This window comes from Centroberyx affinis, unplaced genomic scaffold (genome assembly GCF_046629955.1).
Source record: "Centroberyx affinis isolate AG114_WGS23_722 - 3 ecotype Tasmania unplaced genomic scaffold, CSIRO-AGI_Caff_v1 ptg002222l_1, whole genome shotgun sequence".
Lineage (NCBI taxonomy): Eukaryota > Metazoa > Chordata > Actinopteri > Beryciformes > Berycidae > Centroberyx > Centroberyx affinis.
In genome coordinates this window covers 34,467-48,104 of record NW_027280522.1, presented here as the reverse complement: position 1 = coordinate 48,104, position 13,638 = coordinate 34,467, and the positions used below count along the sequence as shown (strand labels likewise).

At 40.0% G+C, this 13,638-nt stretch overlaps 1 protein-coding gene across 1 annotated transcript in view; it reads left to right on the top strand.

The window, feature by feature from the left end:
- The window catches only part of srrm4 (serine/arginine repetitive matrix 4), a 52,537-nt gene extending 42,154 nt beyond the window's left edge, over positions 1 to 10,383 (top strand). Inside the window, exons 8-14 of the mRNA XM_071532620.1 lie at positions 972 to 1,055; positions 2,465 to 2,615; positions 6,352 to 6,674; positions 7,251 to 7,448; positions 7,556 to 7,642; positions 7,736 to 7,891; positions 10,071 to 10,383. Of these exons, the coding sequence (XP_071388721.1) occupies positions 972 to 1,055; positions 2,465 to 2,615; positions 6,352 to 6,674; positions 7,251 to 7,448; positions 7,556 to 7,642; positions 7,736 to 7,891; positions 10,071 to 10,383 (1,312 nt within the window). The remainder of the gene's footprint in view (positions 1 to 971; positions 1,056 to 2,464; positions 2,616 to 6,351; positions 6,675 to 7,250; positions 7,449 to 7,555; positions 7,643 to 7,735; positions 7,892 to 10,070) is intronic.
- The last annotated feature ends 3,255 nt before the right edge of the window (positions 10,384 to 13,638 follow it).

Below are 13,638 nucleotides of genomic sequence, written 5' to 3'. Positions count from 1 at the left end.
CTGTCTGATCGCCTCGCCTCTTTCATGCCTTCTCGCTATTCCTATCCCTATCCCTTTGCACTCGTGCCTCCTCTGATGTGTTCTCTCATTTTTCAAACATGGTTCATACATCGGGGTGATCTGAATCCTGTAATCCGATCTGTGTCAATCCATTCGAAGACAGTACGGAAACGCAGACAGAAGATGCAACGAGGCAAAGACGCAACATTTGAATTAGATAATTCTTCAGAATTATAGGCTTGAATAGATTATACACTACCAGTCAAAAGTCTGGACACACCTGATTGAATGTACTATGTTTTTCATCATCTTTGAGCCATTTTGATCTAAAGGCTTATGCTTAAATGCTTGAAATTAGTTTCTTAGACAAATATAAATAGTGAAGTTGATGCCTATGTATGAATTTCTTTCCAAAGCCTTTGCCTTTCCATCAAGGCAAAGCGCAGCTACTTTAAAGAATCGAAGATAGTAATGATTTGTTTAACACTTTTTTTTTTTTGTATCACATATCTTTATTGATTTTGAACATGGCACATCACTTTTCCAAAATGAGTTGGTTGCATCATTCAAGTCTCCCTCGAAACAACTTCCCTCCCTCCCACCATGAACTCTGAGCCATCGGTATAGATAAAAACAATGATGATAGTTTACAAAATGATAATAATAATAATGAACATAAATTACTTATATACATATACACATATATCCACATGCATAAATGCATACATATATTCCTGCATATCAATTTGAGAGAAAGCATAATTCCATTTGTGTTATTTCATAGTTTTGATGTCCAAATTTTGACTGGTAGTGTATATTTTTATTGTTATACAGTACAACTTAAATAAGGGAACAGTGGTTGGAAAACAATAAACAGACATTTGGTCACATATTTGCCAAATTTCTCTCGCTAATGAGGTTCTTACCCACTCGTGTCTTTTGTCCTTTGCTCTACTCATCGCCTCCCTCAGCTCACGGAGTCACTCACGACGGCGGCGGCGCTATCGGAGGTCAGAGTCGGACAGTTCTTCCTGGCAATCTTCCACAGAGAGCAGGTAGGACACTGATGCGAGGAGTCTGCACCCCCACCCACCCCTCCACCCCATCCCCACCCCACACCTCAGTTTATCTTATCAGCCCAAGGTGTCTGCTGAGTTCTGGTCACACCACAGCGATGACTGATAGGACAGAGGTGACTTCCAGATCTCAGGCTCGACCATTCCTTATCACAGCTTCACAGGAAATGGCTCAAAATTCACTCCTCAGATCGATGTGCACTCAATTATAATGACATATTGCCAAATCAGGGTCTTTGTGATAATATGAAAGATGTAGTTTGATGGATTTTGTGGATTACATTTAAACTAGAGGATGTGACATGATGGTTTCTTAGGATGGTGGAATAACTGGATACTTCTCAGTCAGAGTTAGCATATTATATTATGTAAACCTTAATTAACTTTATTAATCACTGAATAATAATTGATCACTATCAATATTCTGCGTTTGCTGCAGGAGTGCGGGGATGGCATTCTCAGAAACAGCTCAATTAGTGAACTTTGCCACATGAGATTGCATTCTCTAGGTGGAATTCACTTCAGTTCTTTGAACTTGAATTGCTCATTTATTCATTTATCATTCATCCATGCCGTGCTGGCAACCGAAGTGAGGCCCAGTTTTCAAGCTGAAATAATCTGAAAGCAGAGATGATTATTTTTAAATCCGTCTGGACCGCTCCATTACGGGGAATTTCCCTGGGATATGCTCAGCAACGCTCAGCTTTACAGCACATTCCTCTGAAGAAGGGCTACCTGAGAAGTTCTCGTGTGAAGTGACAGTCAGAATCGTTTTTCAACACCCATTGATGCAAATGTCCAAGGAAAAAAAAAAAAAAAAAAAGAAAAGACTATGCAGAAATTGCATCCTGGGACCATATCAATGTATGATGTCCATTTGGCTCTCAGATCATGTTCACAGCTCTGTTATGGTTAAGAGACCAGAGCAATACTTGTTTCTCCTTTCAGCCGGTTGGTAGCACTAGCCATGTTTCCCTGTCTCCTGGCTGTGTTTGAGTCACTTTGTCGAAGTTCTGCCAAGGCAGCGCTGCAGGCGTAAGTCTGTGAACAGCTGAGGCTTGATCCCTCATCAGCTGGTCTTCACAGCCAATATAACTGCTTCCTCACAATCCAGGCACACTCAAGAACCGTCACGCTGCAATTTTTCTATGTTTACAAAATAGGACACTATTCATACAATTCATTTCTCAAGGGAGCCAAAAAACCACAAGCTGCTAGAAGAAAACACGGATGATTTAAGTTAAAATGAGGAAGGCTGCTTCACTGACATCAAATATGCATGTGTGCTGCTATTTGTTTTGTGCTCTGAAATCCATTGCTGCCACTTATTGAGGCATCTACTGTAACGATGCCGTTTTGTTAAAACTAAACGCAGAATTTTCCCGCAGACATCATCTGCAAAAATCTGTGGCACAGCAAGCATTAGGAGAGCTGGCAGGCCTAGGAGAGGACAGCAGTGCAGTGCTGGACCAAAGACCTGCGCCCAAATCAGTGTGTAAAACGGCTCCAAAATATCGCTCCATCCTCTCGACCGGCACCGTAAGTACTCCTTGGGACTCTAACGATGGTACCAGTGGTTTAGTTTGATTTCTCAGTTATGGCCATGTAAAACTCAGCCCTTATTGTCTGTTAAAATATAATACCCCGAGTCAGTGGGAAAAGGCAATTGGGTGTGGAAAATTATTCTCATCAAAGAAGAAAATGTTGTAATCTTTATCAGCTAGAACACAATCGATCTTCAAACTCTCATAAAACCGAGATACAATAGTTTGGGAAAATTATAAAACCCATTTATTCTTTAAGGGGTGAATCTAACCAGTTCTTGCACAATTTAATTCATTTTACATGGCCTGACTTACTTTCTGATCTTGTTTTATGAACTCCTTATTTTGCAGTAATGTCATCAGTTCTTGTTTTTCTGTTTTAATAACTAACACCATCAAGTAAGTACAAACAGAAACGGCTCCACACAAAATTGCTATTGTTGGCAGAATGGTAACAATTTGAGTAGGGTGTTTTTTAAACTTGTTTTTCTTTTGTCAAGAACTACTGCAGCAGAAATCAAATGAAAATATCAGAATGACTACAGGCCAACAACAAACAATTTTCAAGTTCAGCTCTATTGTCAGCAGCCATTTCCATTCACACCTGTAGATTCTCTAAGGAAAAGTACAGTGTTATTGATTCCCAACAATGTATTACATATTCGATTTTATGCACGAGCAAGCAGCTTATAACTTATACACATTTTACATAGTCTATGTGCGTGTGATGAGCAGTACTTGCATTCAAACCAGCAGTAATAAGTTAAGGTTTATAGAATTTGTCTCATGAATAACATAGCAGCCTCACATCAGTACAGTATTACATTAGAACTCCCCATCACAAGCAGACTAGTTCCATGTTTTAAAGGTTTATTACCATACCAATGAAGCTGTTGGAAATGAGACAATCAAAGGAAAAAATCAACCCCCAAATGAACTGAAGACATACAGTATATCAGATCAGGAAATGAAAATATCACTCTTGTGCATACACAGGGTACGGTCAAAATAAGAGAAACCCAAATGTAAAGTCCTGCCATAGTAAAGGAGTGTTTTCGCTCTGTACTGATACAAGTCCTTAAAGTAATAATCTGTTACATTTTCACATAAATAAACGACTCTATCACGGATTGACATAACACAAGTGATTCGACATATATCCAGTTCACCTACAGAAACAACACAGCAATGAGCGCTGAGCACCACCAAGATGGAGAAAACATTTAAAAAAAAAAAAAGGATCTCACAGATTACCACGTTAATGCATTATGCTTTCTTGATGGAAACTGTGCCTTAAAGGATGTATACCTACACCGTCTCAGTATGCAGATAAGATTCGAATTATACATTCATAGAAGACTTAAACAGCATCGTAAAGACAGGAAGCCAAGATCACTATCACTCAGAATGATTATGTTAGGAATCACTGGCATTTTCTTTAACCTCTTGAAAACCTGTGGTTAAAACACTGTAAACAATACGCTGAGTGAGTCTTAATCTGCTGTGCGCATATCTTTTTCTTTAATCCTTTATTTTGTCTGTACCCTGTAAGCACATTGCAATTTCCCAGTAGGATGGATTTACCAAGAGACAAAAAAAAAAAAACATAATGTAGATGAAGGCTTTGCACTTTGACCCTGCTCATAGCTCCTGTAGGGAATTACATCCGCTTTATACTGGTTCAGGTAGGAAGAGTAGCAAAATTATTATTTTTAACTGATATGAAACATAAAAAACAAAAACAAATGTGTGATTGAAAACTGTAGAAGTCTTTGAACTTTTGTTTTGCTGTTTGTAATTTGGGTTAATTTGGTTGGGTTTTCCCTATAAAAAGTGATGTTCTCTCAAAGAGCCGTATAAATGCAGCTATGTCCATTAACTCATTGTCTCATGCTCATTGGGGCATTAAATACATTTAATTTCTCTCCAGAAATCATTAAATTATGCTAATTGCGTGCACGGATGTTTTTAATCACACACCACAGGGTTTTAATTGAAATTCAATAAATTAATCCATATATTGAAGCATGCCTGGCATTCCTTCTGAAAGTACTTTACAGTTGGTTGCTGAGAGGTAATATTACCCAGAATTATTGTTTCTTAAAGAATCCATTGAAGATTAAAGAATTCATTGATGTTTGTGTTTATTTATGGGCTTTGATTTGGTAAATTAAAGCAAGTAATTCGCCACAGGAATGCAGAATGAACTTTACTTAATATTTCTTTCCCAAAAAAGCAATCTATAAAGGGAAAGGTGGGTATAGCATTATTGTGGGGGGGAATACACATTAATATGCTAAATTGGATGTGGTTCATAATAAACCTTATGTCAACCTCTTCCGATTTTGTGGAAGCATATGAGTCTTCGTGGAGAAAAGGGAAAAGAAAGCACAACAAGAAACAACTATTTACCAAAAACACAGATAGACACGCAGTGTTTATTTGAAGGGAGCCTTGTCAGAACATCTCAGGATGAAACTGAGGAATGTCTGTGTTCAGAGTCTATTCTTTTGTAAGTCAAATCTTTTGCTCCTATGTGTGCACAGATGGCGTTGGGAGATGCGAGTGGTTAAATGATGGTGGAAGCTCCTTCAGATTTGTTTAAATTTCCCTCTGGGTTGGTCTGTTTTGTGCCAACTGTAGTAACTAGATGATGGAAATCCTTAGGGAGGACAGAGTGTCTCGTAATCAATAAGTAAAGAGAGATCATAATCTGTCAATTAAGTAAAATGAATGACTAAACTACATAAACACACATAACAGAAAGTCAGTATCTCAAATTCTATTCCATCTGTGGACTTCTGCAGAGAAAAAGCAAATCGGTACTCTCTCTAAATCTGGTGTGCAGTATAAGTACTCATGAAAGAGCACACATTTATTTAAGTATTTTTTGGGACATTTCGCCCCCCCAAAAAAACTAAAAAAAAAAGCACCATTAAAGAAAGAAAAAGGAACATGCCAATATAAGTCTAACTGGCTCTGGGTTTGAAGAGAGGGTTATTGTCTTTTTCTTGCAATTTACGACTCTAATGATGCACTTATGTTGCCCGCTCTTCCCTTTTTCTTACACCTTACCTACTTAAGGAGGAAATCTTGATTGGTAAGTCGATGCTATCCGCAGATTTAGGGATTTACTATAGGTCGCTGCAGGCTAATTATTTACTTCTTGCAGGAAAAAAAAAAAAAAAGAGCACAATCATCTGTCCTATTCTGAGGGCTTTCTTAGTTAGACTGATGGGATCTCTCTTTGTCTGCAATCCTTTTCATTTCTACATAATACCCATTTTTGTGATGTTTGTTCAATGTTCTTTAAAAGAGGCTTTTCAATGGGGCTATTGTTTTCTCTTTTTCTTCTCACTCGAGTTAGAGCCGGTAGATCTTTCCACGCATAGTTTCTCTTTCTTTTCTGCTCTTTTGTTGTTCCTTTCATATAATTGTTTTAGTTTAGACTTAATTTTACTGAATTCTTTTTTTTTTATGGTTTCTTTGACTTTAGTTCAGTTAAACATTTCTTTTGAGGTTATCCGCATGCTTCAAATTTGCATGATGTCTTTATCTTTCAAAGTTTTCTGTCCCAAGAAAAAAAAAAAAAAACTATACTCTTCTCTGTGTTTTCAAGGGAAAATATGTGCCTTTGTACTAGAGTATTCACAATGCAACAAGCAGGTAGCAGGTTCCATATATCAAAACATGCCTGGATTTAAAGCTGCAGCCTGTTTGTCTGTTTGCAGATCTTGTCGTCAAAACCTGGAGACGAGCTTTTGCATGGAAAAGGCACTCACCATCACACTTTATCCAGTCAGGCCGAAGGTCCGCACGATTACGATTCTGGGAATGACACGTCTTCGCCGCCGTCGAGCAAAACCGGTGTTTCTCGGGCGAGTGTCACTGAAGACAAGAGAAGCCACTGTCAAGGTCTGGCCTCCCCAGAGAAGCTGAAGTTTACTGATAGAGACAATGCGTCTGATTCAGGGAACTCTGTGACCAGCTATGCTTCCTTGTGCAAACCTCATGTGGAGGATGGCTTGTCTGCCACCCTTTTCAGTGGGAAGAGGTAATGTTGCGTTCATAATGAATAGTCCATCTGAATTATTGCTCATCAGGGAAATTATGAGCAGTTTATCTTCTGATACCTGCAAAAACTGACAAACTTGTTGAGTTATTTTATCTTGTAATCAAGATTTATCAAGATTATTTTAGGATTTTTTAGTGATATCACCTTACTGCATTGCCAGATAATTTTACTGGTTTCAATAAATTAAACTTTTTTTCAGGATAATGTAACTTGTTTCAGGACATTTACTTGGTAAAAGTGAAATTGTCTTGGAGAAAGTTTCTTGTTTCAAGATTTTAACGTTGTTTTATGATGATTTCTTGAAAGAAGTCATATTGGCATGTATCAAATGAAATGTATTGAAACCAGCAATATTACCTGCCAGTGCAGTGAGATAATTTGACAGAAAATATCATGAAATAAGCTTGACAGATCAGGATAGATCAATCTCTCTCCGCTTTAAATATTAATCTTATGAGTGAGAAAAGAGCGAGAGCATTTCATACAAGTACATCCCTGGATATTGTTGTGGGCTTTTACTCAAAGCAATGAAATCTCTTTATGTTGCCTCTGCAGCGAGCAGATAACCTTGGGGTGTCGAGTCGAGGTCGTGAGATCTCAAAAGACTTCCGGCTCTCTGCGGAGGACGGGCGGCTCTTCTCGAAGGCGGCGGAAAGCGCGGCGGTCCAGCAGCAGGAGCAGGAGTCGATCCTCCGGGAGTTCCAGACACTCTCCAGGACGCTACTCTCGAAGCCCGTCTCTGTCATCTTGCAGGTCGGTTCACTGCGTTTCTGTTGTACTTCACTGACTCCCTCTAATGCCCGCGTGACACCGATGCTTTGCTTGATTCGAGAGGGTAATTGTCATTTTCTCACTGTCAGCTCATACTCGCGCTCGCCAACTAGGCGAAGAGGCAGCGTGGCCAGCGTGAGCTCCAGAGGAAGCTACTCAAGATACAGTCCTGACAGGTGACATTTAATAAATCTTCTGTCAACAAATGACTCCTCACCGACTGAAAACTATCACATATTTACATTGTTGGTTGTTCGGTTCCTTCGTAGACTACGAGACAGGAAGAGAACACCTAGCTCCAGAGAGAGGGACACGAAGCACACGCAGAAGAACGGCAGGAAGAGACGGAGGCGCAAGTCCTACTCTCCTATGAAGAAAAGGAGGAGAGACTCGCCGAGCCATCTGGAAGCACGGCGGATCACAAGGTAGATATCTTTTGCAGCTTATTGGTTTAAAGGCATACATGAGCAGGATTTCCCCCCTTGAAATAGCAGAAATTCATCCAAACATTATCCTACTCAATCATTACTTTTGGCCCATTGGTTGTATGTGACAGTGGGCCTCATGCAGCAACATTCTCTTAAATTTCTCTTATATTTTCTCTTAATTTTCTGTTAAGAGAAAAAATAAGTAAACTCCAGATGCACCAAACATTCTTAACCATCCAAATCTGCTCTTACCCAGGTGTGCTGAATGATGAATCCCACTTAATCATAAATTGGAGGCGCGTGGCCAATTGTTTGTTATTAGCATAGGTAACGCCCCCTAAACACCATATCAGGCAGGTGTTGTGCCGTGTGCAAATACTCTGGCACATGGCCAAGAATGGGAGAGGCGCTCTTGGCAATCTGAAACGGCTCAGCAGCCATTCATCCGTCTCATCAAATAGATCTGTGCGATCTCTAAAAAGGCGTTCTCTGCATAAGGCCTGGATGGCCAAAGCGTCTAAGAGCGGTATGTTAGCCATTCAGAAGCTGAACGCACGCAATATCATCCAAGGGTTTTTATAGTCTTAATTGGTATCAGTGGACCAATAGTATTTCTTTAGCCCACAAATTTAACGTAAACGTAACGTCTAAACGTATAATAATCTAAATTTGATTATATGATTTGTGGACTGTGAAAACGAGATGTTTTTTTCTTATCTTGGTAAGAGTGCTCTCGACCACTCGTAAAATTTTCTCTTACCTAAGAGAAGAGCAAAAATAAGAAAACATTGGTGAATCCTAGAAATCAATGGGTACTGACAAAATAAGAACGAATCGTGGATACGAACAAAAATAAGAGAAAATTTGTTTGTATATCGCTTCCTGCATGAGGCCCAGTGTCTGTGTCTGCAGAGAGCCTGACTTCTGCCTGGATTTTCTTATTTCTGAATTCTCGGGATGTTTCTGGACGTCAACCTTTTGGCAGCAGGTGTGTCCGCCTGCAACCAAAACCACTGCAGAATCGTTTTATATCTAAAAGCCACGTTGGCTCCAGTAGCGGCCCCAAACTCTAATACAGAGTAACTGGAAGTTCTGGTCAGAGCGAGTGTGTATCGTGAGCTGGCAGCTAGCTACCGTTGTTAGCGTAGCTTCTTTGTAGTAGAGAAGTTTCTAAGCTAACCAGCACCTACCTGTCCAACAGAAAACAGGCCAACTCCGCGTCGCTCTTCATCCCCATCCTCTCCTTCAATACTGGAAACTACTGAAAGCCAACCCCAGAGTCAAACCCTCTCGTTTTGCCTCGCTGTCGTCGCGTTTTCTACCGTTCAGGCAACTTCGTTCAGGGGGGGCGTGCGCGTCACGTCTTGTTGAGCTCGGGAGGAGAGGTCAACTTTAAAAAGTAAAATCCTGCTCAGTATGCCTTTAAAGCTACAATATGCAACTTTTTGCCTTGAGGCAGCCGGTCCAGCTCTCCTTTGCTGCTCAGCTAGAAAAGTTTCCACCCCAAAACTTGTCACTCAGCTGTGTACCTTGAAATGTATCCTGAGGCTGAGGTAACCGGCACCTACCAAGCCTCCACAGGCGTTGAACAAGCAGACAGCGAACACAGGCAATCTGAAATGTTCACTTGTGTTTTTGAACAGGTCTTTTAGCTTGGCTGTTCTTTTTCTATCTTACTGCTTTCTACCATAGTTGTCGTTGCTATGAGTTGCACATACTCACATCAAATGGTTTACGCCCCCAAAACTACCCAAACATCATTGAAAAGCCACTTTTGGGTAAACGGGAGATTTAGGCGTGTGCACAAAGGGTCACAGACAGACAAAGACTGATAATTTTTAGCATATCCTATTTATATACAGCACTGTGCAAAAGTCTTAGGCACCCTAGATTTTTTATATAAATTTCTTAGAAGTCTTAGATGTTTATTTGTTTTCTGCATTAGTGTGTCAGTAGACTGCTGTTTATTGTAAATTTTTGATATTCTGATATTCTGATCTATTTTGAAAACACCTTCGCTTTATGGATTTCTTTGACATATGCCTAAGACTTTTGCACAGTACTATATTGTTATGTTAAGGTAAAAAAAAAAAAGGTGCATATTGCAGCTTTAATTCTCTTACACTAAAAACTCTTTGCCAGTTTCACGCCAATTCCCTGACTGTTCTCTCCACAGTGCCAGGAAACGACCGATTCCTTACTTCCGACCCAGTCCTTCGTCCAGCAGTCGCTCCACCAGCGTGTCGTCCTGGAGCAGCCTCTTCACGCGGAGCCGCAGCCGCAGTCCGGTTCACAGCGTCAGCCGGAGCCGGAGCCGGAGCAGGAGCCGGAGCAGGAGCCGGAGCCGGAGCAGGAGCCGCAGCCACAGCTACTCCTCCTACAGGAGCTACAGCCGAAGTTCGTCCTGGAACTCCATCTTCGGGACTCGCAGTCGGAGCCGGAGTCGCAGTTCCGTGATACTGAACAAACGCAGCAAAACCAGGCATTAGCTTTTTTTTTTTTTTTGTTTTTGTTTTTGTTTTTTTGTCCGAGGACTTTAAAGGACTGCAGCGCCATTCATGTTTCCTGTTGAGAGCAAGAACAGTGGATGTCGGAACAATCGGCTGTGTGTTTGTGTCTCTGCATCGGCTTGACGCTTGAGTGGAAGTATCCCAGCAGGGTTGGAGCCATGTCTTACACTGAGGCGGTGTTGTTCACTCTGCCAACAGAGACCACTGGAGACTGAATGTTTTTTGTTTGTTTTTTTTTGTTCTCGTACTGCATCCTCTTGCATCAGCACTCACAACGGCCTGAGACTGTTCATCTCTGAGATATCTACAATAGAAACTACAAATGCATAAGAAACGCTATTACCGCAATTATTTGGTCAACTGACACTGCTGTCCCATATTTTTATGTCCCTGCACTTCGCATTAACTTATTATTTTCAAGGAATACTTTCAAAATTGTTGAACCGCTTTATATTTTATTTAAAATTGTTTCTAACTTATTTTACATAAAATGGTGCATTAAGAGGGGTGATCAATGCCTAATGAGGGTTTGAAATCTATAATTTCATTGGTTCTCAACATTTTCAAATGATTTCCTTCTCATAAACGTTGTTCTTGCAATGGGGTGTGTTGCAACTGTAGATGCACCGGTGAGGCACTTTCTCACCAGAGGCAAAATTTCATGGGACACCGTACATTTACTGTCGCATGCAAGGCCTGTTGGCTTTGTATGTTGTGGGATTTGCACTGAGAGGTGAAGTATTTAGGCACCATTTCAGCCGTCTGATCCATGTGTTTACAAATGGCTTCAGAGGGACTGTTATCAGGATTAAGGAAAGGTTTATTGCTCTGATCTCAGTACTTCACAAGGTAGAGCACAAACATGCTTCCTCTGAAAAATGGAAGGAGTAGGTTGGCCTGACAGCAAGCAAACTGCCTGTCAGCTCAAATGCCAAATTAATTTATCCTCTGATCAAGTGGAAAACAATTGAAATGTCAGTCCTTGTAATACAACGGAAAGCGATCAAAACATTGCGCAGGGACTGAGAGAGTGATTTCTGCTGGCAAAATCTTCAGAATGTCTGAGGAAATATTTTTCTTGACAGCTCCCAGTGAACAAATTGTGTTTTGAGTTTGCCGTACTTTTAGAAATGGATATTTTAAAGGTATTTGTAATGGGCATTTTTTATCTTCTTCAGTGCTTAAGTTCAGTGCTCATCTTGTGTTTTTATACATCAGTGTCCCGGAATTCTGTTTATTTGATTGATTTGATTTAAAAAGGGAACACAGATAGCATTATGTTGAAATGATGTTCAAATGGATTTGCAAAAGGTTATACTTGATTTGGTTAAAAACAAATTGAAAAACAGATGCAATTTATGAATAGCACTGATTCTCAATTTGCTTGAAATATGTTTTCTTGGTATAATACTGGAACCAAACACACATCTCATCTGTTTTGTTCTTCTGCTGGGCTATATTAACACAGAAGGTCGAGTTTTGAAATGCACAGAGGCATACATATTTATTTCTTATTTAATATTTATCAGTTTGTTTTCCCTCTCAGTAGTGGTCAATCTTTCTATGCAACACTATCAATTTATAGTTATAACACTGCTGTAATTTCTGTTGGTCAACAATAGGTTCTAGTTTAGTCCTTAGTGGGGTTTTGTCACCTTATTCAGACACAAACTTCAAATTAGAAGAAGACATTGAAAAGAAGAAGGAACAAAAAACGATCCACCCTGTCTGACCTTTGTTGTTGTGGATTATTTTAGTTTAGCGGTTGTTTTGACTCCAGAGTTTGAATCTGCAAAAAGTTTGAAACTGCCTTTCCATATAATTGAAAGAGTTATATTTCTCTATCATTTCAAATCCATCATCCTGTCTGTGGAACTGCTCCAGGCATGAAGGACTGCTCTCTATGCACTCAATACTCTGAGCTTATTTCCCTGAATGTCAAGTAAATTGGCCAAATGAGGGAAATACGATGCTGTTGGAATGGGAAGGGAAATGGCTCAAAAAGTAATCCATAAAGTACAGTTTGACTACTTCTTGACGTTGTGCCAGCAGAAGATTTGCATAGTAATGATGATAAACTTTCTGGATGGGCACCTAGCTGAGTGTCCCTCTCCCCGTCTCACAATGTAAAGTTTACATTACTTCTTGTGCAAATTAATTTTGAAAATGTAATTACTGTGGTGTAAATATGCATCTGCACTGTATAAATTATACAAAGGGTGTTATTATTTAATTTACAGATTGTGATATATAGGCCTAGCTGGTTGTTTTGGTGTTGTTAGGTGGACGGTTTGTTATGATGGTGTCGCCTCGCTTCACCACGCTGAACAAGCCCAGAGAGAGGAAGAGGAGACAATATGCCAATAAGCTGGGTGTCAATGGACTCTAGATGTCTTTGTGCTTAAGATCCCTCCGATCATGTCTTTTTTTATTTTAAAAATCTCAATAACAAGGTCATAGCAATAGTGATCCCGTGTTTTTGGTGTTAAATGATGCATATTCTATCATTTTCCATATGAATGTGCATATTGCAAAAAGCATATGTTTTTTTTCATACTGTCACATTTTATCGTGTCAGTGTGAACTTGACATTGTAATAATGTGTCACCTGGAAATTGAATTGTCCCCGCCATAACCCCATGAAATCAACTTTCCCTTTCACTGCGTGTCCGGAATAAGCTATATAAAATCATGTTCTGAATAAACCGGTGGTGCAGTCTTGTTTTATGTGGCCTGTGCTTGTGAGAAGCGTTGAAAACATTTGAAAACACTGTGACTTACCGTTAGAGGAGCAGCTGCATCAACAGTAAATACACACCATCACAAACTTGAGGTATTAGCTGTTTGTTTTATCCGTACCGTGACATCAGTGCGTTTGACCTGAAGCCCCCGCGTTACTTTCTATTATAAAGCTAATGAGTCACCGAGGGGAGGCAGCCTCAACAGATATAACTGACTGTGTGAGTGACTGACGTGTGGTTGGAGACTTAATTTGGTAAAAGGGAGGAGGGTCTCTGGTCAGCTGCTGCCCCTGCACTGCAAAAAATGTCCACCTTAACAAGCCATTTAATCTTCATTGAGTCTTAAAATGTTATTTTTCCTAAAGCAAGTGAAAAAACCGACATTGTAGTGAGACAATCTCTGTTTTCCTTTCAACTGAGGTTTATTTGTTAGAAACAAACAGGGATATCTTCAAATAAGGCAACTCACTCCATTTGTAGCCTATCAAGATAA